At 46.5% G+C, this 25,772-nt stretch overlaps 1 protein-coding gene across 1 annotated transcript in view; it reads left to right on the top strand.

The window, feature by feature from the left end:
* The window catches only part of LOC144259320 (uncharacterized), a 46,997-nt gene extending 27,979 nt beyond the window's left edge, over positions 1 to 19,018 (top strand). The window contains exons 12-19 of the mRNA XM_077807530.1: positions 730 to 796; positions 2,921 to 3,015; positions 3,707 to 3,835; positions 6,775 to 6,889; positions 7,741 to 7,878; positions 9,045 to 9,211; positions 11,576 to 11,664; positions 18,823 to 19,018. Of these exons, the coding sequence (XP_077663656.1) occupies positions 730 to 796; positions 2,921 to 3,015; positions 3,707 to 3,835; positions 6,775 to 6,889; positions 7,741 to 7,878; positions 9,045 to 9,211; positions 11,576 to 11,664; positions 18,823 to 19,018 (996 nt within the window). The remainder of the gene's footprint in view (positions 1 to 729; positions 797 to 2,920; positions 3,016 to 3,706; positions 3,836 to 6,774; positions 6,890 to 7,740; positions 7,879 to 9,044; positions 9,212 to 11,575; positions 11,665 to 18,822) is intronic.
* Positions 19,019 to 25,772: the final 6,754 nt, after the last annotated feature.

The raw sequence follows: 25,772 nt of genomic DNA, 5'->3' as shown, positions 1-25,772 counted from the left end.
GGAAAGCAGAGTTTGTTCCACAGTCCAGAATCTGGCCATGTTTGTGACAGACTGACAGAGCGCTTTAAAAAAAGCGAGAGAAAGTTGAAGGAATGGGCAGGAGGAGAGAGAAAGCAGCAGCCAGACAGATGGGACAGAAGGGCATTTATGAGGACAGAGACATTTAGGAAGAGAATGGAGAAGGAAAGGATATATAGATTGTGAAGCAGACACTTCTGGGGACAGAGAGAAGGATGCACAGCATAGGCAGACATCAATATCTATTAAATGATTTAAGAATGATATTTCTACACTGCTTAAATGAGGGACTGAATGGGTTGGAGGCTGGTAATGGAATACAGGGCCTTTTGCCCAAGGCCCAGTGGTTCAACTCTAGTCTGAGTTGGTCACTATCTTAGTACAGAACTGTTCAGATCACATAAAACACTACAGTTGGCATCCTTGTAAGTAATCTCAGCACATAAGGCCAAAATATTAAATGAACTAGGAGCATGAACTGCCTTCCGACCAACCCCCCGAAGTGGTCCTTTCTGCTCAGAGTTGCAGCAGGCGAATAGGATAGGAAAGCTTGCACTGTTTTTTGTTCTGAAGCTAGAGGACATCAGTCTCCACAGCTGTGTCAAGCCTACCATTTCAGAAGCATTCAGTTCACTTTAAACATATTCAGAGAAATTCTCTCTGTTCTATTCAACTTTCCCAACTCTACTAACTTCCGATTTACTCTTGCAGGCTGGCGGACAGACAAATGCTGGGCAAGTGAGCCAATCTTTTGGAGGTGTGGGGAGAAACCTGGCAGGTGCTTAGTGGTGGGTTTTGTTTGTGGGGGCATGTAAGTAATGGTTTATTGTGTATTGTTTGTATTGCAGGAGTGACTAAGCCCCAATCAGGATCAGAGCCCCACGGTGCTAGACACTGTACAAACACACAAATGGACACAGTCCCTCCCCTGAAGAGCTTACAATCTATTAGGAAACCAGATGCAACAAGTGGGCATTACAAGAAATAGAAGGGGAGGGCTGGAGGGCAGGCAAGGGAAATGAAAATAAGGTCTTGTAATTACATGCAGTAACTATTTCACAGTGCAATGGTTCCAAATCAGAATTAAACCAACAAACATCAGTCTTCCCTGATTAATGCTGACCAGGTTTGCAGCAGTTATTAGCTGACTTCCTACAGGAGCCACAGTGGCTTTAGAGATTAACTCAGGGAGGATATTTCCACGCATAAAGGGCAAGCATGGAAATATTTGTGGGAGAAGCAGACAAAGGGACCTTCAAGGCTGTGATCATTAGGGTGACATCATAAGATATGTGCTGTAAAGTTATTGGCACCACTCCAGTAGCCCAGGTTTACTGGTGCCGTAATGAGCAGAGCTTGAAATGTTGTTAATTTGGGGAAAGGAGAGAAGGTTTACAGAAAAAACCCTAATGTAGCTCATGTAGGAGCAGAGAAGTTATTTCACCTCTGCCTTTGGCATTGGTTTGACTGCTGCTGGAATACTATGTACAAAGTTCTGGTATCCACAATTCAAGAAGGATGTTGATAAATTGGAGACAGTTCAGAGAAGAGCCACGAGAATGATTAAAGGATTAGAAAATGTGCCTTATAACGATAGACTCAACAAGCTCAATCTATTTAGTTTATCAAAGAGAAGGTTAAGGGGTGACTTGATTTAAAAATCGTCAGTGGTGGAGAATCCACCATAACCTTTGGTAAGTTGTTCCAATTGTTAATTACCCACACTACTCAACATTTATGCCTTATTTCCAGTCTGAATTTATCTAGCTTCAACTCACAACTATTGGATCCTGTTATACCTTTCTCTGCTAGATTGAAGAGCCCATTACCAAATATTTGTTCCCCACATAGGTACTTACAGACTGTGATCAAGAATGGATGTTTTTCTAAAAGATCTGCTCCTGGAATTATTTTGGGGAAGTTCTCTGGCCTGTGTTATACAGGAGGTCAGACTAGATGGTCACATTGGTTCCTTCTGGCCTTGGAATCTGTGAACCCTGGAGTTTAAGCTTTGTGGTCAGTCCCCAAAGCTTGCTAATGTGAATCTGCCATCACCTCAGAGCAAGGAACGGACGGGCTTTAAAAAAAAAGTCCATGCAAGTGAAATATTTGTGATAGCTTGGGAAACTCATTCTCCTCTCGGAGTCAGTTCTAGTCCAAGGTACAGCTGGAGCAGTGGAATAGGAAGTCTAGCGGTGATAGGGTATGTCTACACAGCTTTTTGGAGTGAGTCTCCCAGCCTGAGTTGATAGATTCAGGTTAGCGGGGCTTGTGCTAGTGCTCTAAAAATAGCTGTGTAGACAGCGCTCTGAAGGTGCAGCTCGCGCTGGAACTTGGGTTCTGAAGCCCATCCACTTCCATAGGCTTCAGAATCCAAGCCGCATCTTCAAAGTGCTGTCTACACTGCCATGTTTAAAGCACTACCCCGAGTTTGTCGACCCAGGCTTGGAGGCTCACTCCAAAATGATGTGTAGACATACCCACAGAGTCCATGCATAGAAATGATGGGGGGAAACTCTGGGTTGCAATTCTGTAGGTGGGATCCCAAGGAAGAAAGGTGTTGTTTGCCGGTGTTTCTTCCTTGCCCACCTTTCCACTTCCCCCATTACCAAACCAAACTAGCCACACAGCCAAAAGTTTCTGTGGCAGAAGACCAGCATATAAACTTGTCTTTTCCCCATGCCAGACAGACTGATGGGCAGCCACAGGGAGCCCTGATAGAGCGTTCTGCTGAAGACATACTAGAAAGGGACTGGTGGATGGGGAGAAGGGCACCGGTTTTTCCAATAAGAGCCTTCCTACAAATGCTCAAAGGTTTCACCCTTCACAGGCTGGAATTTGCGCTCAAGCATGCTGTCCTCTGCTGGGATTATAATCTTGCTCCCTTGCCATTTGTTTTTAGATTGTTTAAGCCGTCTTGGGAAGACCCCTCTCTTTATCTCAGCTCTGGGGAAGGATGAATATTCAGAGTCCATCTTGCGTTACTGCCACCACATGGTAGGTCATGCAATGACAGTTCCTCAGAGGAACAGAGATGATAATTGAACTTCTTTGGTGTACAGAAACCCCAGAGTTGCATGTGTATAATCCCCTACCTCATCTAAATGCACACAGCTCTCTAACCTGTGCCATCATTCTCCTGAATGCAGGCAGAAAAAATCTACCTAGGATAATAGCTCAGTGGTACTTGCTTGCATTAGAACATTGGACCAAAACTGGCAAGACTGGGAGGGAACTAGCTGGCTTTCTTCAACCTACTGACAGTATTGTGCATCAGTGGGATGTGTCTGGCTTATCATCCATATAAATACGAGAAGTCGGAGACCCCCTTCCTTCCTCAGGCAGAGCATCAGAAAGAGATGGGGGCAGGGTGCAGGCAGGGCTTTACCAAACTCTATTGGAGAGATCTGTCACTTCCATTTACTAAATAATGCATTAGGTACTCATCTCGATGGAGCCTGGGTGCCTTACACCCATTAAAAACAAACCACCAACCAGTACTATCCACACTGGGTATTGTGGGATTCCTCACTGATGTTGCTCAGCTCAAGACAGGGAGGAAGTGGAACTGAGAACAGATAGGTGGGCTGCCATGAGGCTGTCTGCTGGGGGAAGAGAAACCTGAAGTCAGCTGAGTGTGATAGAGAAGGGAAATTTACTCCATTTATGACTCTTCCTCCTGTTTTAGGACATGGCAGGAGTCCTTCAGCTTGCGGGGCACAGTACAGCCACCTACTGTGCAGTGATTACAGGCAGCGGGGAGCTCAGCCTTGGCTTGGGAGACATGGACATCCACCAGCAGATAACGGAGCAACATGTAAGGACTCCCTCTGACCTATAGTCCTTCACTCATAAGGAGGAGCCTGGATGTGTGACAGCTGCAAGTATCTAGTGCACGTGTGTGCACGTGCTTGTGGGTGGAGGATGCCTAGATAACATAATTATACATTGCAAGTGGTGGCATACTGAAAGCAGCATCAACCTGTGGAAGCCTAAGGGTAGCCTCAAACTTGGGTCAGTGAAATGGCACTGCAGCAAGCTGCTGGCCAGCCAAAGCTACTTATTTCCAGCTAGCCAGATGGAAACAGAATACGTTCTTTTCCCAACTGAGGGTCATCAATGCTGCCCTATCCACAACGTCTGTGCCACAGACTTCTCGAAAACTAATCCAAGGCAGCCTATTTCTCAAGGCCCCTTTGAGCCCTCAGTAACTTCATGCCCACCGACCTGGAGATGGTGTTTCTCCTTTGGAAACCAAAATAGGAAGCATGGATAGGGCCCCGAAAGCCCATTTTCCTGTCCCATCACCTTCTCTCTACTCCCCCGTCCTCTCTGTTTCTACATGCTGAGCTATTTAAACACAGCTAAACAGATTCTGCTTCTCAGCCTGGTGGTTAGGGAAGGTTTCAGGACACTAATGGAAGTGATGATTAAAGATTGATTCAAACAAACAAACCCCCACAGCCCTACCCCCTTCCACCATTAATTCCACTGTTGACAAAACAAGAGCCTGTACTTAACAACTGATGGTGATTTGGAAGGCAAGTGTAACTTACTTATCAGCGGGACCCCCAGGAGGTTCAGAATTCCTAGGGGGAAAAAGTGATCACTGCTCCCACTTCCATCTCCACCTTTCCCCTCCCCACACCTTGCCATCAGACAGGAAAACAAAACCATTACATGATGGGTTAATCCTCAGGAGCTTTGCAAAATAACCAATGGAAACTCTGAGCCTAGCTACTGATTAAAGCTGCATTGTGGTGATGTTTACTTCAAGGAAATTTAGCGGAGATGTGTGAGAGAGCGAGAGACTGCTGGAGTAGGGATGGAAGTCGACGGCACGTGGCAGCCATTTGTGCAGCGTGTTGTCACGCCAGCCACAAAGAGCCACAACAGGGCTGGGACATACATTATCACAGTGTCTCTGAATTCTGCACGTCTGCCTCAGGGATGCCATGGTTATGGGAGATGACTACTGTGATAGGAAGCGTTTGCTAAAATGAACATGTCGTACCTTAATATTTCTAGCTGAGTAACAAGAAATACTGGGCTGCTTACTTAAGTGATCAGTCCCTCTGCTCTCTGCTGCCATTCACCGCCCAGGTGGTCAAGATCTGGAAGTACCATAGAGACAGTATCTTCAGCCCCTGGGAGAGGGAAAACTTGATTTCACACCTGTGACCCCTTTGGGTAATTAGGGAGCAGCAAAGATGATGCATGCTGAAGAGAATCTCAGTTCAGTTCTCACTGGAGGGAAAGATGATTGCATTGAGGTAAAGCCTCAGAGCTGAGAGATAAAGGCAGAGGGGAAATAAGATTTCCTGGATGGATGTTTAAAGGCCAGTTAACAGGTTATGCATAAAAAATTGGGGGCATTTGAAGGCCTGCAAATGGAGTAATAGACACAAACACAGAAAGAAGGGGAGTGATTTGAAGATCCAGGAATATAGAGGGTTAAGTATGAATGTGGGAGTTTGAAGGCCTGTGAGTGGGATATGTTCAGTGTAACACACATAGGAGCTGAAAGGCTTAAGCCAGTGCTTAAAGTTAGGCTCCTGTGTCCATATTCAGGCCCCTAAAAAGTTGTCTGATTTTCCAAGGTAGTGAGCACTTAGAGGCTCCTATGGGCTAAGTATGGCGTTTGGAGCCTAACTTTAGGCACCCCACTTCTGAAAGTCTTGGCTAGAAAGTTGGTCTGGTTTTGGTGATTTCTCCATGGCCTTCATAGTGTGCAGGCAATTTCTAGCTAGCTCCTCTCCCCAAATGGGTTGAATGCTAACCTCTTTTCCTTCTGACATTCAGCACAGGCTTCATATGCAGGTAGTGCATTTGGTAGGATTTCTTGGGTGGCAAATACTCATTATGATAAAGGAATCTGGTGCTAGACTGACGGCTCTGTCACCATTATATGTTGGGATGTCCTCTTCTAACTCAGATCAGTCTTTTGTCACCTTCGTACTCCTATCTTCTATTTATACCTTCACAAGGCTTCAGAGAGATACATGTTAGGCTGAATTCAGACCCGGTGCATTTGTTTAGATCAGGTCTGAATGTGGCCAATTATTTCTATTGTTTTGGTTTAGACCTGTTATTGAAAAAGGGCCAGGTCTCAAAAGGCATTTAGGTGTCTAGCTGCCGTTGAAATATAATATTTTCAAGGGTCTGAATAAACTGCCCTCTCTAATCATTCTGGCTTGACTATGAGACACATTGTAAGTATTAATAGCTTCTCTCCAAGATAGTCGTGCAATTTAATGTTGGTACTGCAATGGACTGACATATGGGGATCTGAGAATGAGATGTAGTCCCTTGTTCCCTGGCCTAGCAGAGTTTGGGAGCCCTGCAGAGGCACCCCACTGGACCTCAAAGGGGAGGAAGCATCTCATTTTGCTCCCTAGAGAGCTTCAGTTGATATAGGAGCAGCAGTAAAGATCTTGAGGGGGAGCCACCAGCAACCTTCCTCTGTGAGGAGGACAGGCTGGTCTGGTACAAGGCTTGGTAGTAGAGGATGGGAAAGAGAAGGAAAAAAAATTGAGAACCTGTAAAACCTGCTTTTTCTCGGAAAATGTTCTTCTTGGTTCACGTCAAGCCTGCATCTAAGAGTGTCAGCAAAAATTGATATTTCAAATACATCCTAGCCACCTGAGTCTATCAGCAAGATGCGCTAGGTTTGCAAATCTCATTCTTGTCCAATTGTGTCAAGCTGGATCAAGTTGGATCAAGCTGCCCCTGTTCTGTGTTCTGTATTTTCACTAGGTGTGCAAGTTCAAGGAGAGTCTATGCTTGGCCCCATTGGTATGTATTGATGGGAACGTGCCAGTTGCCACCATTCAGTACGTCTGTGAAATTGCTAGAGAGCACCAGGTAGCAGGTAAGGAGAACTCACTGCAAATGGACCCCTTGGGGCATAATCGTGCATGTTCTGAAATATGACCCGCAAGGTGCTGAGCACCCTCAGCTCCTGCTAACTTCAATGAGAGACTGAGAGTTGAAGGCACCAACACTATCTTGCATTTCAAGTTATTCCCCTCCTCCCCCATGGTTTTTAAAAAATATATGAAATATGTTTTCATATATTTTTAGTTTTTCTTATTCTGCAGCTACATCAGATTTTTATAAGGGAAACCTATACTGCCCCAGCAATGACAGAAAACCAGCAAAGGTTAAAGGTGAACTGAAAAGCTAAGCTGAAAGCTGAGGCAGGCACAGACTTGTATGCTGTATGTCTCCCATGGTTTGTGGCATTCAGCAAAGCAATACATTTTAACTTACCTATTTTTTTAAATGATTTGCCCCCCTGCTTCTTGTGAAATACACTGGCCCCTTCTTGGTTTGCTGAAGACTCTTCACAACCCATCTTCAGACTTCAGAATTGTTCCCTCATCTTCTTCAGAAGTAAGCTCTGTAGGGGGAGACAGTTCTCTAGATTCAGCCAGTGAGCAGAGACTACAAAGATAGTTCCTGCTGGCTGGCTGGCTGGCTCACTGGCCTGTCTATCAAACTAAATGCCCATTCCTGAATCTGCCTCTCATCACATCACCCCAGAGCCAGAAGCAGGTGAATCATTACTGTTGCAGCAGAAAGGGAGATTGAAGATAGCTAACTAAAATAAAGTGTAGATACCAAACATTGTAAAAATCACAGCGAGCATTCCAAATATCTGCCTGTCCTGAAGCAGAGAGATTGTTATATCGGCTAACCAACTACAATTTTGTTTTGAAGTGTGCTATGAGCCGACAGATGAGAACAAGGCTTCTAAGCCATTCCTTTCAGACAGCTGGAGAGCGCTGACCTACATCTCCCCCAATCTGCGAGAACTAAGGGCAATAAATCGGACCCTCGGGCACCCTGTGCCGGCAGGTACAGTACAGTGATGTGGTAGCGAGAGAGCAATACTTTCAGATTAACCTAGACACTGCATAGGGAGCTGTGTTTTCCCCACCCCTGCCGCCATTCCAGACTGACTGCTTCCATTGACCGCAAGTCCCCCACTATGCTGAACCAGCACTTCTAGAAACAGCAGAGCTGTTTGTCATAGTACTGCCTCCAGAAGAGTTAACTTTGGTTACCAAAACAGTTACAGCAGCTGGAGATTTTACAAAGCCCAAGAAGCAGGGAAGGCCAGCTTTGGGCAGAGGAGTGATGAACTAGCTTAGAAGCTGCAGTTCACTAAGCAGAGGAGCTGGTAACCATTCTATGTGTCCTGAAAGAACATGGATTTTCTAGGGTTAGTACACAGACTTGTATTTTAATTAATTTCTATTTCAGTCCCCCTTTGGTTGTGTGTGTGTGTGTGTGTGTGTGTGTGTGTGTGTGTTAAAATAAATGCACTGAACCTAAAGACCGTGGTTAACTAATGAGGCATCTAGACCACCTCACAAAATCTTCGCAAGCTCTGAAACTTGACTCAGATAAGGCAAAAAACTAGTCCAGGAGAGACTGCTGCAGGTCTGGGATTGCTACATATCCTAGAGTTTGAGTCACTGTTTTTGTCATGCACGCTACAAGCCCAACCAAGCAAATAGGATCACTAGTTTATTTCAGATGTCCCAATGAAGCATCACAGTATGATGGTATTTGTCTTCAGACTGTGACGCTGTCTCTATAGGAGATGAAACATCGCCCTATGCTGACACCAACGCAATGACATTAAGACACAGACAGTTATTTTGTCCCCTGCACACACACACAGGTGTAAACTCATGAGAGATGGTATCCTCATTTCGGAGTGGAGGTGCATTGGAGAGGCTACGTGGAAGACCAGAACTGGAATAGGGATGGGGAGTGTTGCAGGTCAGGAATGAGAAGCACAGGGGGGAACTGTGAGTGGGAAGTTTGCACAATATATCAGCTCTGTGGCTGCCTGTGCTCATGCTGTCAGCGTTTTCCGAGAGCACTGTAAACTCCCAGCTAGACTTTGAAAACCACTCACAAATAGGCCAACATCCCAGTGACATGGAAAGCTCAAGTCAGCAGCTTTGTGGTCTGAAGTGATGTCACGGCTTTTCTTCCATTGCTGTCTAAAGAGCTGCCGTCCAGGCTGGAGGATGTTGTCAGGACTGCGATGACCCTGACCCGCCCCTTGCTGACACAACTGCACTGTGTGGTGGTGACACTCGGCATGCATGGAGTCCTCTTGTGTGGCAGGAGAGTGGAAGGGCGTGTCTCACTGTGCCCTGGAACTCACAAACAGGTAGGAGGCTCAGGAAGACCAACTGAGTGGCAAGGAGTTCTCATTCCCTTGTGCCTGGGAGCACCAGCATAGTAGTGACTCTTCAAGCCTCTCTCACCAAGGTTAATGCTGCTATCCATATACCTGACCCTGGAGGACTGGCTGGCTCCGCAGATTAATAATGGAAATTGAGCCTTCCTTTCCTATGCCACTGGGTGTCACAGGGTGGTAAAGGAGGCAGGTCCAGGTCCATTGTGCCAGAGCAGGTGCTCTCAGTTTGGCCAGTTAAGAGGCCAAGGCAGCACCTGGGACTATAAATAGTGCCCTACCAAATTCACGGCCATGAAAAATGCATCCTGGACTGGGAATTCTGCTCTCCCTCTGTGAAATCTGGTCTTTTGTGTGCCTTTACCCTATACTATACAGATTTCACAGGGAAGACCAGCCTTTCTCAAACTAGGGGTCTTACCCAAAGGGATTTGCAGCAGGGTCGCAAGGTTATTTTAGGGGGGTCATAGCATTGCCACCCTTCTGCGCTGCCTTCAGAGCTGGGAGGCTCGAGAGTAGTGGCTGTTGGCTGAGCACCCAGCTCTGCAGGCAGCACCCCGCCAGCAGCAGTGCAGAAGTAAGGGTGGCAATATCATACCAGGCCACCCTTACTTTTGTGCTCCTGCTGGCGATTTTTCTGCCTTCGCAGCTGGGCTCCCGGCCAGCAGCCGCTGCTGTCCAGCTGCCCAGCTCTGAGGCAGAGCCACCGTCAGTAGCAGCACATAAGTAAGGGTAGCAGCACCGCAACCCCTCCTACAATAACTTTATGACCCCCCCCCACAACTCCTTTTTGGGTCAGGACCCCTACAATTTCAACATAATGAAATTTCAGATTTAAATAGCTGAAATCATGAAATTTATGATTTTTTAAATCCCATGACTGTGAAATTGACCAAAATGGAATTTGGTAGGGCCCTAACTATAAAGGATCAAGGAGAAACTGAAAGAGGAGGGAGACTGGGTGAGCCCAGGTGTCATAAATATAAAGGGAAGGGTAAACCCCTTTGAAGTCCCTCCTGGCCAGGGGAAAGCTCCTCTCACCTGTAAAGGGTTAAGAAGCTAAAGGTAACCTCGCTGGCACCTGACCAAAATGACCAATGAGGAGACAAGATACTTTCAAAAGCTGGGAGGAGGGAGAGAAACAAAGGGGTTTACCCTTTCCTTTATATTTATGACACCAGGGGGATGGTGGAAGATCCTGGAAGGAAGCTGTAGTTGGTTCCTGGGAAAAGGCTAGACAGGAGAGCAGCAAGAGGGGTTTGGTGGCTGGCACGTGTCCCCAAGCCAGAGGGCCAAGGCTGAAGGCCAGAGAGCAGCAGTGGTAGTTGCCTGCTGATGTCTAAGCTGCAGCCCAGGACTGGAGAGGGCTGAAGATGGGAAGAGCAGCAAGGCTTACTCCCCTCCACACTGGAGAGCTGGCCTCAGGGAAGCAGTGAGAGGGCCAGGGGAAGTGTGGGATGCTCCCCTGGTAAGGCTCTGGGGGTTCCTGCTGGGGAGAGTAGGCAGGGCCAGCTCCAGCTTTTTTGCCACCCCAAGCGGCGAAAAAAAAAAATCGATTGGGCTGCCGCCGAAGTGCCGCCGAAGACCTGTCTGTGCCGCCTCAATAACTGACGGAATGCCGCCCCTTTCTGTTGCCCGCCCCAGGCACCTGCTTCCTTCGCAGGAGCCAGCCCTGAGAGTAGAACTTACTCTTGCGGGAAGGGCTGGGGTGGCTTTCTTAGCAGAAGGAAAGAGGAGGACTGACAAGAAGCCTAGGTGTGGTGGAAAACTCTGGAGTGTAGTATGTGGGGTGCCATGTCGTTGGATTTGTAAAGACTCTCTGTGCTGGGATGTGAGAAATGGACTATGTATAGTACTTTCATTATCATTTGGATGATTTGACATATGTTTCTGGTAATAAATCAAAGGACTGGAGGATAAGCTTGCAAAGAGTTACTGGGGACTCTGAAAGGGAAACTGAGGCAGGTGCCTCAGTCATGCTGTAGCTTGCCACAGGAGAGTGCTCCAGGAAGGACCATCCTATGATACAGTGATTCATATCTGTGGAGTGATCACAGAAAGCACATTTAAAATGTGCTTTTCCCTGAGTAATTAAGAATGCAAGTTTAAAACACACTCTCCACGAACATACACGCTCTCAGTTGCAGAAGTCTTGGTAGAAAGCGAACCCCAAAAGGGCGCAAACATAGGCAAAGTGAATGTGATTCAAAATGTAAAAAAATATTATTTGGACTCTAAGTATTGAGGCAGCTGTGGGCAAGATCAGCCAGGTCCAAATATTGCTTCTAGAATTCGGTGAATTCCCAGTAATGTCACTCCTCCTCTCCCTCTCTATAGAATGCTGCCGGCGAGCTGTGTGCCACCCACTACCCAGCAATCCCCATCTCCAGGGAAGAGATAGTGAATGTCTCAGGAGCGGGTGACAGGTATATTACTAATTACCCAGAGAAAAGATGCAGTTATGGGATTTCTTTATTTTCTGCAGCTGAATTCCTATCTGGAATTTTTAACACTACCATGAAGACAGATTTCACTCTTCTGCTTGGGAATTAAACATTAAATCCACCCAATAAGGAGTAAGGGACATCATTCTCCACAACGCATACTAAGAATTTGCCCATAACAGCTTAATATCGATTGAAGCCCATCTGGCCACTCATCCTCCTTTTCCCAGAACCGTCTTGAACATATGCTACAGCATCCAAGGTCCCAGCAGTACAGCCACAAGTTCTGAATTACTCTGGGCTGGGCTGTCAAACTTCTTGACGTTAGTGGCTATTGAAGTACTACAGCAGTAGTCAAAATAAAGTAAACTACCTTAAGCCAAAGCTGGATCAGTTTCTCTCCAGTGGAAGTGAGACTTAACCTTCGTTGTAAGGTTTGCTAAAAGGCCAGGAAGTGCCTTAAAGGCAGGAGTTGCCATATAAGTTCAGTTCATCAGGTCCAGTTTTCTGCCTGTGGGAGTGGCTGGTACCTTATGCTTTGAGTTCTCACCATACCTTACCTAATCATTGATGCAATGCTGTACACTGGGGTCGGAGGGGACAGGCATTACTTACTGACCCCATAGTGATCAGCTGACATCTTTATTATCCTCCTTGTCTTGTATAACTACATGTGATACAGTCATAATTATCCAGACCTTTTTTCATAAGCTGCAATGACTGATATTTTACTGCAGTGAACTGTCTGGGAAGTCTGTATGAGGCAGATTTTTCCACATTTATTTGCCACTAATTGAAAGGAGTGATTAGCCTCCCCCTTTCTCATGCTAGAGGACAGCATAAAAAGGGACTGATTAGTTTCATGGAAACCTTAGTAATTCTAGGTTTCAGAGTAGCAGCCATGTTAGTCTGTATTCGCAAAAAGAAAAGGAGGACTCGTGGCACCTTAGAGACTAACAAATTTATTTGAGCATAAGCTTTCGTGAGCTACAGCCCACTTCATCGGATGCATTCAGTGGAAAATACAGTGGGGAGATTTATATACATAGAGAACATGGAACAATCATGTGTTACCATACACATTATAATGAGAGTGATCAGGTAGGGTGAGCTATTACCAGCAGGAGAGCGGGGCTGGGGGGGGGGAGGGTGGTGGTGGATCCTTTTGTAGTGATAATCAAGGTGGGCCATTTCCAGCAGTTGACAAGAACATCTGAGGAACAGTGTGGGGGATAAACATGGGGAAATAGTTTTACTTTGTGTAATGACCCATCCACTCCCAGTCTCTATTCAAGCCTAAGTTAATTGTATCCAGTTTGCAAATTAATTCCAATTCAGCAGTCTCTCAGAGTCTGTTTTTGAAGTTTTTTTGTTGAAGTATTGCCACTTTTAGGTCTGTAATCGAGTGACCAGAGAGATTGAAGTGTTCTCTGACTGGTTTTTGAATGTTATAATTCTTGACGTCTGATTTGTGTCCATTTATTCTTTTACATAGAAAAGTACGATCAATGTACATGGCAGAGGGGCATTGCTGGCACATGATGGCATATATCACATTGGTAGATGTGCAGGTGAATGAGCCTCTGATAGTGTGGCTGATGTAATTAGGCCCTATGATGGTGTCCCCTGAATAGATATGTGGACACAGTTGGCAACGGGCTTTGCTGCAAGGATAGGTTCCTGGGTTAGTGGTTCTGTTGTGTGTTGCATGGTTGCTGGTGAGTATTTGCTTCAGGTTGGGGGGCTGTCTGTAAGCAAGGACTGGCCTGTCTCCCAAGATCTGTGAGAGTGTTGGGTCGTCCTTCAGGATAGGTTGTAGATCCTTGATGATGCGTTGGAGAGGTTTTAGTTGGGGGCTGAAGGTGATGGCTAGTGGCATTCTGTTATTTTCTTTGTTGGGCCTGTCCTGTAGTAAGTGACTTCTGGGTACTGTTCTGGCTCTGTCAATCTGTTTCTTCACTTCGGCAAGTGGGTATTGTAGTTGTAAGAATGCTTGATAGAGATCTTGTAGGTGTTTGTCTCTGTCTGAGGGGTTGGAGCAAATGCGGTTGTATCGTAGAGCTTGGCTGTAGACAATGGATCTGGATGAAAGCTGGAGGCATGTAGGTAGGAATAGCGGTCAGTAGGTTTCCGGTATAGGGTGGTGTTTATGTGACCATCGCTTATTAGCACCGTAGTGTCCAGGAAGTGGATCCAGGCTGAGGTTGATGGTGGGATGGAAATTGTTGAAATCATGGTGGAATTCCTCAAGGGCTTCTTTTCCATGGGTCCAGATGATGAAGATGTCATTAAAGTAGCGCAAGTAGAGTAGGGGCATTGGGGACGAGAGCTGAGGAAGCGTTGTTCTGAGTCAGCCATAAAAATGTTGGCATACTGTGGGGCCATGCGGGTACCCATAGCAGTGCCGCTGATTTGAAGGTATACATTGTCCCCAAATGTGAAATAGTTATGGGGGAGGACAAAATCACAAAGTTCAGCCACCAGGTTTGCCGTGACATTATCAGGGATACTGTTCCTGACGGCTTGTAGTCCATCTTTGTGTGGAATGTTGGTGTAGAGGGCTTCTACATCCATAGTGGCCAGGATGGTGTTTTCAGGAAGATCACCGATGGATTGTAGTTTCCTCAGGAAGTCAGTGGTGTCTCGAAGGTAGCTGGGAGTGCTGGTAGCGTAGGGCCTGAGGAGGGAGTCTACATAGCCAGACAATCCTGCTGAGATGATGGGGCATCCAGGATTTCCAGGTTTATGGATCTTGGGTAGCAGATAGAATACCCCAGGTCGGGGTTCCAGGGGTGTGTCTGTGCGGATTTTTTCTTGTGCTTTTTCAGGGAGTTTCTTGAGCAAATGCTGTAGTTTCTTTTGGTAACCCTCAGTGGGATCAGAGGGTAATGGCTTGTAGAAAGTGGTGTTGGAGAGCTGCCTAGCAGCCTCTTGTTCATATTCTGTCCTATTCATGATGACAGCACCTCCTTTGTCAGCCTCTTTGATTATGATGTCAGAGTTGTTTCTGAGGCTGTGGATGGCATTGTGTTCTGCACGGCTGAGGTTGTGGAGCAAGTGATGCTGCTTTTCCACAATTTCATCCCGTGCATGTCGGCGGAAGCACTCTATGCAGAAGTCCAGTCTGTTGTTTCGACCTTCAAGAGGAGTCCACCCGGAATCCTTCTTTTTGTAGTCTTGGTAGGAAGCTCTCTGTGGGTTAGTATGTTGTTCAGAGGTGTGTTGGAAATATTCCTTGAGTCGGAGGCGTCGAAAATAGGATTCTAGGTCACCACAGAACTGTATCATGTTCGTGGGGGTGGAGGGGCAGAAGGAGAGGCCCCGAAATAGGACAGATTCTTCTGCTGGGCTAAGAGTATAGTTGGATAGATTAACAATATTGCTGGGCGGGTTAAGGGAACCACTGTTGTGGCCCCTTGTGGCATGTAGTAGTTTAGATAGTTTAGTGTCCTTTTTCTTTTGTAGAGAAGCAAGTATGTGTTGTAAATGGCTTGTCTAGTTTTTATAAAGTCCAGCCACGAGGAAGTTTGTGTGGAAGGTTTTTTATGAGAGTATCCAGTTTTGAGAGCTCATTCTTAATCTTTCCCTGGTTGCTGTAGAGGATGTTGATCAGGTGGTTCCGCAGTTTCTTTGAGAGTGTGTGGCACAAGCTGTCAGCATAGTCTGTGTGGTATGTAGATTGTAATGGAATTTTTACCTTCAGTCCTTTTGGTACAATGTCCATCTGTTTGCATTTGGAAAGGAAGATGATGTCTGTCTGTATCTGTATGAGTTTTTTCATGAAGTTGATAGATTTTTACTCCATACGGCTAAATTCAGTGCCTTGCATAATGACAGGTTTCAGAGTAGCAGCCGTGTTAGTCTGTATTCACAAAAAGAAAAGGAGTACTTGTGGCACCTTAGAGACTAACAAATTTATTTGAGCATAAGCTTTTGTGAGCTACAACTCACTTCATCGATGCATTCAGTGGAAAATACAGTGGGGAGATTTATATACATAGAGAACATGAAGCAATGGGTGTTACCATACACACTGTAACCAGAGTGATCACTTAAGGTGAGCTATTAGTAATTCTGAGTACCTCAGTCAACACTCCTCTACTTTCTCCTTTCCAGACTAAACAATCACAGTGTTTCCAATCACTCCTCATATGTAAATCCTGCCATATCTCTTTCCCTCAGCACTGCATTTCTCTAGACTTTTTCAATCTCAGCCACATCTTGAAGGTGGGGTGATCACAACTGGGCACGATACATTGAACAATGACCTAGCCTCCTCCAGAATAATTGTTATACGTGGCCTAATATCTTATAATTTGTTCTCTTCTAAATTTTACCTACGCTTCCTATTTGCTTTAAGCTGCTCCCCTGCCAGACATTGTCCAGGATATGTCTGATGACTACTAAACTTTTTCTTCCTAGAGGACCCTGAAAGTTCAGGCCCATTAGTATCTATATTACTGTAGTCCTATTAAATTTAAATTGATCTGCTCTCACGAAGCTCAGTTTCTTTGAGTCCATTTGGCATTTCTTAGAATCTTTCAGTTTCCTGAAATTTAGGTAATTTCCTTCTCCTGCTATCCAATGGCTGCTCCTTCACTCTGCAGAAATCCTCTTTTTCATACAGTGCTGGATGCAAGAACAGACTCCTTGCGAGACCTTTAAGACCAGTGCTTACACAGGCTACATGTGCTGAGAAACCAAAGCTGCATACACTCACGGCATACAGAGTGGCCGTGAGCAGTTTCAAGGGATTGAACAATGGAATCTAACCAGAAGTAGCCAACACATTCATGTCTCAGTTAGTTTCACCTTCCAAATGCTGTGCTCGGATCCATCAAGGTTCACTGTGCTGTAGTTAATGGTGCCAAAGCTGTGGCTTGGGGAAGGTGCTTAGAGCTACTCCAGTCTCAGTCTCTCCCAGCAGGAGCCACTGGAGGGAAGGGGGTAGGTAGGGGCACTGGCTCAAGAGGAGCATGCAATTCATTTGTATCTTAAGGTTCTCTTGGAATCCCTGCCCAGATGGCTGGGTCCATTGTCAGTCTGTGGAAGCTGTTTGCTCCCTGCACCCTGGTTGCTGTAACAACATAACAGTGTATGCACGTACACAGCACTGCTAAGGAATAATCCCCCCCAAATATTTATTCCAAGTCTCAGGAGCTGTTGAGAGATTGAAAGGTCATCACAAACCACAATGTTCTGTGCCTTTTGTTAAGCAGAAACTGAGGTAATTCGTCTAAGTAAGAAATGGAAGTTTTTCCTTCGCACCCCTAGGATGTAGTGAGAAGCACCTGGAAGCTCTCGGCAGTAGCCGCTCTTCAGAGTGGAAGGCCATGCTGGTACTGAGTGTAAATCTCTGCTGGCCCATAGCTACAGGGCAAGGGTAGCTAAGTGCAGCTCCCCAGACCCGAGGAGGCCCTACCACTAAATGCCACCTGCAGCTGCTGTAACCTTTACTAGGCAGATGAAGCCTGCAGAGACCTTAGATGAACTGCTGTCTGAAAGTTGACAAGACTACTTTATCTGAAGAGGACTCCCTCCCCCTGCCAACGTGGGAGCTCTGTTTTAGAGCCCTAAGCCCCTCCCCTGATATTAGCGCTATCTCTCTGCTTTTTTTAAACATCGCCTCCATCCTCCTAGAACTTCCCATTAGTCTTACCCCCTCTCCATCTCCTTCACATCACCACCCCTTTTCTCTTCTTATGATCACCACCACCTTCTCTCTTCCTCGTCTTTCCTTTTTCCTCATCTTCACTGCTGTTTCCTCTGTCTTATTTCTTCAGATGTGTATAAATGCTAGAAAGAGGCTTCTATCCATATACCCAAGTCCCCTTGATAGAACTTGAATACATCACCCAGAATGTCTCACATGCAGCAGCAGAAGTCAATAGAACCAGCCACCAGCAAGTCAGGAAGCTTAGAAGCTCATGCTCCCATCCCCTATCTTCTAACTCCCAACAATTCCCTACCTTTATCCTAACTATTCCCCACCCCCATTGTTAAACGCCTAGAGGGGAAAAGATCTTTGAATGGTCTCTTGCAACATGTGGTAACTCCTTACACTAAGCAGTCTGCTCCACCTTGTACTTGGCTGTGATGCTGGGAGTACCTTTCCCAGATGTGAAGAAGAGCTCTGTGTAGCTCCAAACTTGTCTCTCTCGCAAACCGAGGTTGGTTCGATAAAAGATATTACCTCGCCCACCTTGTCTCAGAAAATTAAAAACAATTTCACAAACATCTCAGAGGCAGGGCACTCTACCCCAGGAGACTGGGAGTAGCCTGGCTGTGCGCATGACAGAGGAAGGAATCTCTCCTCCTCTGTTATGGTAAGAAACATTACTTAGAGTCTCTAAAGGAAGTTCTGTCTCCTTTTTTACGTCCCAATGATACTGGGAGCTTCTTAAATTCAGGCACTGAGGCTCAATAGTGAGCTACATATCAGGGGTGCTGGAACAATTTGTATAGTGGGGGTGCTGAGAGCCACTGAACCAAACTGTAAACCCTGGATATGATGGAAACCACTTGAAGCCAGGAGGTGCAGCAGCACCCCCAGTTCCAGCACCTGTGCTACATATTCTGAGCTCTACTGGTCACATCTGCAGTGAGTAGCCATGCCGCACTGACTAACCTCCCAAACAGAGCTGCCAGTTTTGTTTGGACGTATTCCTGGAGATTTCATCTCATGACATAATCTTTAATTAAAGGTTAATCTTTAATTCGTGGAGACTCCAGGACAATCCTGGAGGGTTGGCAACTCTATTTCCAAAGCATGCTGGGATAGAATAAAATGAGGGGGCACTCACTGTTTTAAAGTCTTGTCAGGAACCTGGGAAGGGACATCTCCAGGACATGATATCTTTCTCCATTAAAAGGATAATGTCTGTGACCCAGCGTCCTGAGGTTGGGACACGACAAGAGAGGGGACTTTCAGTCTTCCTTAGGGATACTCAAACCCCTTGTTAGATCCTCCTTTCCCCCATCCCAGTTTCTGTTGCTTGTAGGTTGATTTGCTGTAGGGACCCTTGGCTTTTAGCTTTGTTTTGTGAATAGAGATACTTTAGTGTCTCTTTGGGATGACAAGGTCTGCAGAATCAAAACCATTCCCCAATGTCCGAAGCTACCTTTTCTTTCTCTTCCCAGTTTAATGGCAGGGATAATCGCGGGGCTACTTGCTGGGCACGACACAGATACCTGCGTCCGGATGGGCCTGCTCTCTGCCTGCCTCTCCCTCCGTTCATACGAGCCCGTCTCCCAGGAGATCAGTACTGTCAGCGTGAACCTGGAACAGGTCAAGGCTAGGAGCTGGCCAGAGGTGAAGATGTGGAAGATGAATTAGAGTTTATGCTCCACAGCTCTAGCAGATGTTACCTCCCCATCCCAACCACACCTGAAGTGCAACATTACTTCAGATTTCCACCCCCCCACTGTCAATCCCCCAATGCCACACAGCCAATATCTCCCAGAAAGCAAAAAAAAAAAAAAAGAAAAAACCAGGGTGCTTAAACAGCTTGGGTTGCACCTTCCTGAAAAAGCTTGTATTTCTTCCTCCCATCTTCATAGGGTAGATGCCAAACTCCTTTCAACAGCCCTGCTCAGCCACTACTTCAGCAAAACAATGGATATCTGAGACAATATGCTTATTATATGTAACCCTTCTGCTCGACAGAGTTGGCAGCAACAAGGGCCGGGTTCAATATCTAGGGGATCCATTCCAATAACACAATGCAAACCGGCTCGAGCCCCCACCCAGTGACCTGGGACAAATATATACCACCCCCGCTGGGCGCCTCCAAGAGGCAATACTTCCCCTCTCGCAAGCACATAGTCTGAGTGTAGCAAAAGCCTTTTAATAACAGAGAGAAACAATGTGGCATTATGTTGGGGAAACACCACCAACAGGATTCATAACACAACCCATGAGCAAAAAAAACCCACCCCAAGCAAATTGGGGCATGCCCTTTTCCCCTTGGTTCTTGAGTCCAGCAACCCCAAATCACCCAAAGTCCCAAAAGTCCAATGCCCCAAAAAGTCTCTGTCCCTGGTCAGGGCAGCCCCAGAGTTCGAAAGTTTATCTGCGGAGCTTTACCTCCCAACCTGGGTGGAAATGGGACGGGGGTAAGAGGCACCTTACATGATCTGAAGCTGACCGCCCCATAGCTCCATAGCGGCGTTCCGCTCTGCCAGCCGCCCCACAAACTCCTTCGCTCAGCTCCGCTCCGCCAGCCGCCCCACGAACTCCTTCGCTCAGCCGCGCTCCGCTCCGCCAGTCGCCCCACGAACTCCTTCGCTCAGCTCCACGGCCCACAAGCAGCTCCTGCCATCCACAAACTGCTCCACGTCAAACTGCTCCTCAATATATCTTCAGGCTCCCCCACTACTTAACACAACACTCAGTGATTTCAGCTCTTAGGTGAATTCAGCTTGTAGTAGGGGAGCCCCAGTGCTGGTGCACTGTCAGCCCAAAGTGAGCTCAGCAGCCTATAACTAGACTTCTAATGAAATCAAAATTAGCTCTGATATTCCACAGTGGAGAGAGGAGGAAGTGCAATTAGCATGTAAGGCCCTCACCAAGGGGCCCATGCCACCAAGTATTAATACTTGTCCCCAACCTCTCTCCATTCACACAGTTTTGGAACCCATGACCCTTGCCTAGCGAGTGCTACTTAGTTGATGGTGAATCCCTCCATCATAACAAAAGGCCACATACAGTTCCAAGCACAGTTCCCATAATCAGGGTAATAACAATTTATTCTTCCTGTCCCAATAACAGAGACACTGGGGATCCCACAGCAGCTAAAGTGACCATTTGGGCAGCTATGGTCTCATTCTAGGCGTGGTGGGTGTGCCTATGCAAATGAGATCAGCCCCTGAAGTTCTTTTCCACAACTTGCCACACCTCACCACCAGATGTCAGGGTGGAGCTCATCCTGACACTGCTTACATATATATGGGCTTGCCGAACAGCAACCCACTGACACACAGTTCTATGATATGGCCCAGTGATCAAAGTGGAGCATTGTATGTTGGGACTTAAATATCCAGATACTTCTATCGCCCCTCTGCAATGTCCGTGTGCTTCCGAAACACAAATGAATATAACCTCACATCTCCTCGCTGAGGTGGGGAAGCGCTGTTCTTGTATTACAAATGGCGAATGTGAGGCACAGAGATTAAGTGAATTTTCCAAGCTCTCAGTGAGTCTGTAGCACAGCTGGGAACCAAACCAAGATTTACCAGCTCCCAGCCCAGTGTTTAACCACAAGACCATTCTTCTACCTGTGGCTCTTCTGGCATCCAGCTTTTTATTACTGAGGCAGTAACTAAATGTACCATTAATACAAATTAGATACCGTCCGTCAGCTTCTGGCAAGTTGCTAATCCTCTGACTACTGAGCAAACAAACCTATGAAAAGTAAGTTTATTCCATCTAGCATTGGGATGCTCTCAGGATCACATCCCCCCCACTTATAAAGTTGTAGGAGGGTTAGCCACTGGCTGACCCGGAGGCAGCAAGTCAGACCCCGCTTTCCTGAATGGGACATCTGCCACCATATTCTTTTCCCTTCATTTGGAAAAAAGATCTGTTTTATCTCCTTTGTCTGTTTAGTCTCCAAGACATAATATCAGAAAGGATCTATAATCTCACCTACAGTGTTGTTACAAACATTTCACAGTGACATTAATGACCAGTGTGTTAGTAGATTTCAAACGATATATGGCATGTCACCTTTTATGTAAATATAACTGGTGTGAGAGGTGTATGAGGCTGAGACAGAGCAGTGAACTACTACTGGGCCTCTGTGTCACAGGAGCCTAAATACCTCAGAGGACCTGGGGCTGGGTATCACCACTCAAACAATGATCAGGTCACAAGTGACACTGAAGGTGATGATTTTAACCCAGTTCCTAGCTCACCTCACAAGAGCCACTATGCAAGTCCATGTGCTTGCAGTTCCAAATGCTCGTAAGACACCCATGGGGTTTTACAAGTTAGATGGAAGTATATGGTTAGCGAAATACCCTATTGCGGTTTCAGCCTGAACTTGCTGTCAGTGCTTAAAGTGGTCTTAAAAAAGTGGCAGGTTTCACATAAGCTGGGAACAGCAGCTGTGGTAAGACAATGCTTAAAGTGTGTGTGTGCCCCTCAGTGATCCAGCTCGATTTTTTCTCCACTGGGTCTAGAACCCCCAACCTTGCAACTTTAAGCACTGCTTGTTGGGGTTGTTCAATGTTCAGCTTCAGAGTTCAGTGGACTGGTGGTCGTCTGTGCAATTAAACCTCCTTCACTGGTACCCTTATGGATAGAGAGCAGTTGGGGTGTGTGTGTGTAGCATTAGCCCTCCAATATTACAGTGGCCCAACCTTCCTCCTCTTCAAAACCAGCAGGTGGTGTTCGTAATTCATTGGCTAAATTCAGCAGCAAGGCCAGCTAAGGTGGATGACTAGCTTTTCTCTCACCTGTAAGCACTGGAGGTTGTGTTTTGCACCACTGGAAACAAAGCAGGAATCTTCTCTGCCTGTTATACAGTCTCAGAAACATTCATTTTTCACTAAGGCTATGTGTACACTACGAGCTGGGGGTGTGATTCCCTACTTGTGTACACATACTCGCACCAGTTCACATCGAGCTAACACCTTTTCCCACCACCTTTGTGTACTCAGGGGGCAACCTCAGCCTAACCAAAAAGTGGGGGTACCAAGGGTCTTTCCATTGGAAGCAGTGAAAGAAACACGCCCCCACCCCAACATCCCAGTGGTGAAAGTGCATAATCAGTCATCTAAGGTATTTAAAAATGTATGGTTGTAAAAGATGCCTTTGAGACCAAATTAACCCTTTCCTCTCATGCACCTCCCCACACCTGATGTGCACAGTTTGCCAGCAGATCCATTTATTTATCTCAATCCTGCCTGCAAATAGTTTAGCCAAAATATGCCATGATCACAACTGGGAAAGAGTACGCTAGACACACACAGATACCCTTGGAAAGAGGGAGGGGGTGTTGCTCATGGGAGGGCTATGAGAGAGTTTGGGGGAGGGGGAGTTTCCCAGCAGTAGCAGCCAGGTTTGCAGGTATAAGACGAAAGCTAGAATTTCAGTGTCATTGACACCCAGAAAGAGGGGTGGGGTGGAGGGAGATCTCTGCTTTATAAAAGGGTTTCAGCCACCAACACTGAGCAAGAGGCAGGTCTGATCCTCCCTACAAGCACCTGGGCTGGGCACAGGAACACACAGTAGCTGAGAGGAAGCCAGAGCCCAAGGATGAAGGTTTATGCAGTGACCACCATTGCTGTCCTCTTGGTGCAGCTCTCGTTCCTGGTTCAGGCTGGGGATGAGAAAGGGTTGGTAGCTCCAGAGAAGCAGGAGGGGGCTGAGAGAGGGAGAAAAGCACCTCAGCCATCAGATGGAGGAGAGAAAGCTCCAAAAGGCAGCTCAGTGAGGTGTCAGCCTGCTGCCAGAGTGCAGAAGAAGGCAGGAGAAGATGGAGTTGAGCCAGGTCCCACAGCAAACTGCTGAGCAAGCCACAACGAGAAAGCAGTAAACAGAAGGCCACTAGCAAGCTGCAGCCCCCCAAGAGCAAGAGCCCAGCATCCAGCAACCACTTGGAAGGCCATGGGAAATTCAATACTGACACTGTGAGTATAACACCACACCACTGCCCCCAGCCTGTGTCTTGCTTCCACCTCAGAACCTGTCCCTGTCTAACAGCTGCCTCTGGGGTGGTGGGGAGGTGGCCCTGGTTCATCTCATCAGAAGGTGAAATAAAAACCAATGATTAAGGTCTGGAGAGACAACAGGATAGGATGGCTGATGGTTGTCCTCCCGGCCATCCCATCCTGAAGGAGCCAGCATACTGAGGGTTTGTATGGGAGAGTCAGAGCGAAAGAGTTCTTGGGGGTCTCTGTGCCTGCCTAACAATCAACTAAAGCCATCAAGTGGTTCTCCTAGTCTGTGTGTGCGCATACAGTTTTGTGATCCAGTCTAGTTAATCTGTCTGCAGGGCTTAAAGTGGTCTCACCGAAGATCTGGGTCTGTCATTCACTAGCTCATAATCAAATTACAGCTTTTTTTCAATATTTCTAGGGAGATGGGGAGATTAATACTTTAATACTAAACAGCAGCCATAGCTCAGATAGGAGTGTGAGATGGCCTATCTTTGCCAGTCAGGAACCTCTACTCCCGGCTTGTAGGTCAGCCAGGGATGGGTGCAGAGCACTGACACAGCAGAGCTTGTCTGTTCTTAGAGTCCAGCATAAACAGACGAGCCCAGTTCTAACCTGGAAATGCAAGAAGAAGTGTACAGAAATCTCATTCCCAGGCCAGTAGTTCCCATCTAAACAAATGCGTTATGATTAAAACGGAGTGAATAATTTGATTTTTCGATTTGGTGGCTGAACCAAAAAAATCCCCCTCAAAATATTCAGTTTGTTTTAAACCAAAACGGGGGTTTTCCCCCCCAGTGTTCCCTTGCCAAAACAAGACAAAAACATAAATTTTCTTCAGGTCGAATGAAACGTTTTGAATGTCGCTTCAAAACAACATTTCCTAAATGACATGTTGACACAGTTCATTTTGAAAAATGTTAGAAGGAAATTTTCAACATTTAAAAATTTTTTTTTCAGCTGAAACTATTCACTGACTTTGCCCCAAATTCATGAACAGTTTTGGGGCCCTGAATAAAAAATTATTTGGCAAATTTACTATTGGTTGAAAAAAATTCACCTCACGCTAATTATGGCACCGTTGCTGGTACCATTCACCAACATAGTTTCAAAACTACAAGTGCCTGGACCTGGGCAGCTAAATATCAACTTTAAGCATCTAAGTTTAAAAATAGCATCTTGACAGAGCAGGTAGCTTATAGGGGCTGTAGCCCCTGGGGGCTGAGCTCCATCTCCAATCGCGGTGCTACTATGGACTCATTGAATACCTGACTTGCATCACATCTCACCACAGTGGTCTCACATCTGCCACTCAGCTTCACCCAGGCCACTTTAAACTTTGGTATCTGTGTAATGTGGGTCATCCAGCCTTGGCCAATCTATAGTGACAGGGTTTGCTTTATACCAGTATGGACCTCCATCAGTGCCTCATCATAAGGCTGGAAACACAGCTCCTCCTTAGACCCTATGACATAGTGTGATGGAGCCACCATCCCACATTGGCAGAGAAGGGGTTAACAGAGCCCTGGGGAGGCTGTGTGGGACACAGCCAATAGGAGAGGGACTGTGAGGGACAGCCAATCAGGGCCCAGAAGGTCCATATAAAAGAGAGTTGCAGGGTAGGGGCAGTTGCTGCTGAGAGCCAAGGGAGTAAGGACTGTGTGCCTATATGGTTGAGTGAACTGTAAACACCTTGGACAGGGCAGTGACTAGTTCCCCCCACCCACTCACCAGTGGGGAAGTGTTGGGACTGTTGGACAGAGATATTCTTCTCCCCCACATCCCAGAAGAGGGGAAAAGTGGATGGCGACCTAACTGGGGGGCTGAGTTGAAGAGAGGATGCTGTGGTTTTGGGAGCTGAGAGAGGAGCCATAGTCAGAAGCAGAGACAGAGTGCTGGTGTGCACACCATGGACGTGGGCATTGGCCTCAAGCTAATTCCCAACACGACGAGGAGGAGGCATCAGTGACACACAGCCTCTGCTGTCTGTCAATAGATCAAACTTATCCTACTCAGTATTAACAGTCAAAGTCAAATTAGAGTTGCATTTAAACAGGATACTGTTTAAGAGAACGAAGAAATGGACAAACCAAGAAATACGATAAGGAAAGGATCTCCTTGAACCTTGTCTAGGTAATGACTGCACAAACCCAGCTGCCATGGGTTGTAATTGCAAATATTAAAGGGTGGTAGAGGTAACTGTACAAGCCAGAGTCCCCTGTCTGCACCTTTTGCTTTTCCCCCTTTGCCCTCCCCAGTTCAATGGCAGGTGCCCAGGAGAGAGCTGATCAACGTCTCCCACAATTGCATGTCCTCCTTCCTGGAAGGGACTGTTTCTTATCTAATCAAACCAGCTCATTGTCCATATCCTTGCACTGGGTGTCCACATGTAGTATTTTCAGTTCATCCAGGCCTACTCAGACTTCTTC

Source organism: Eretmochelys imbricata, chromosome 1 (assembly GCF_965152235.1).
Source record: "Eretmochelys imbricata isolate rEreImb1 chromosome 1, rEreImb1.hap1, whole genome shotgun sequence".
NCBI classification, from domain to species: domain Eukaryota; kingdom Metazoa; phylum Chordata; order Testudines; family Cheloniidae; genus Eretmochelys; species Eretmochelys imbricata.
This window is presented reverse-complemented; position numbering and strand designations above follow the sequence as displayed.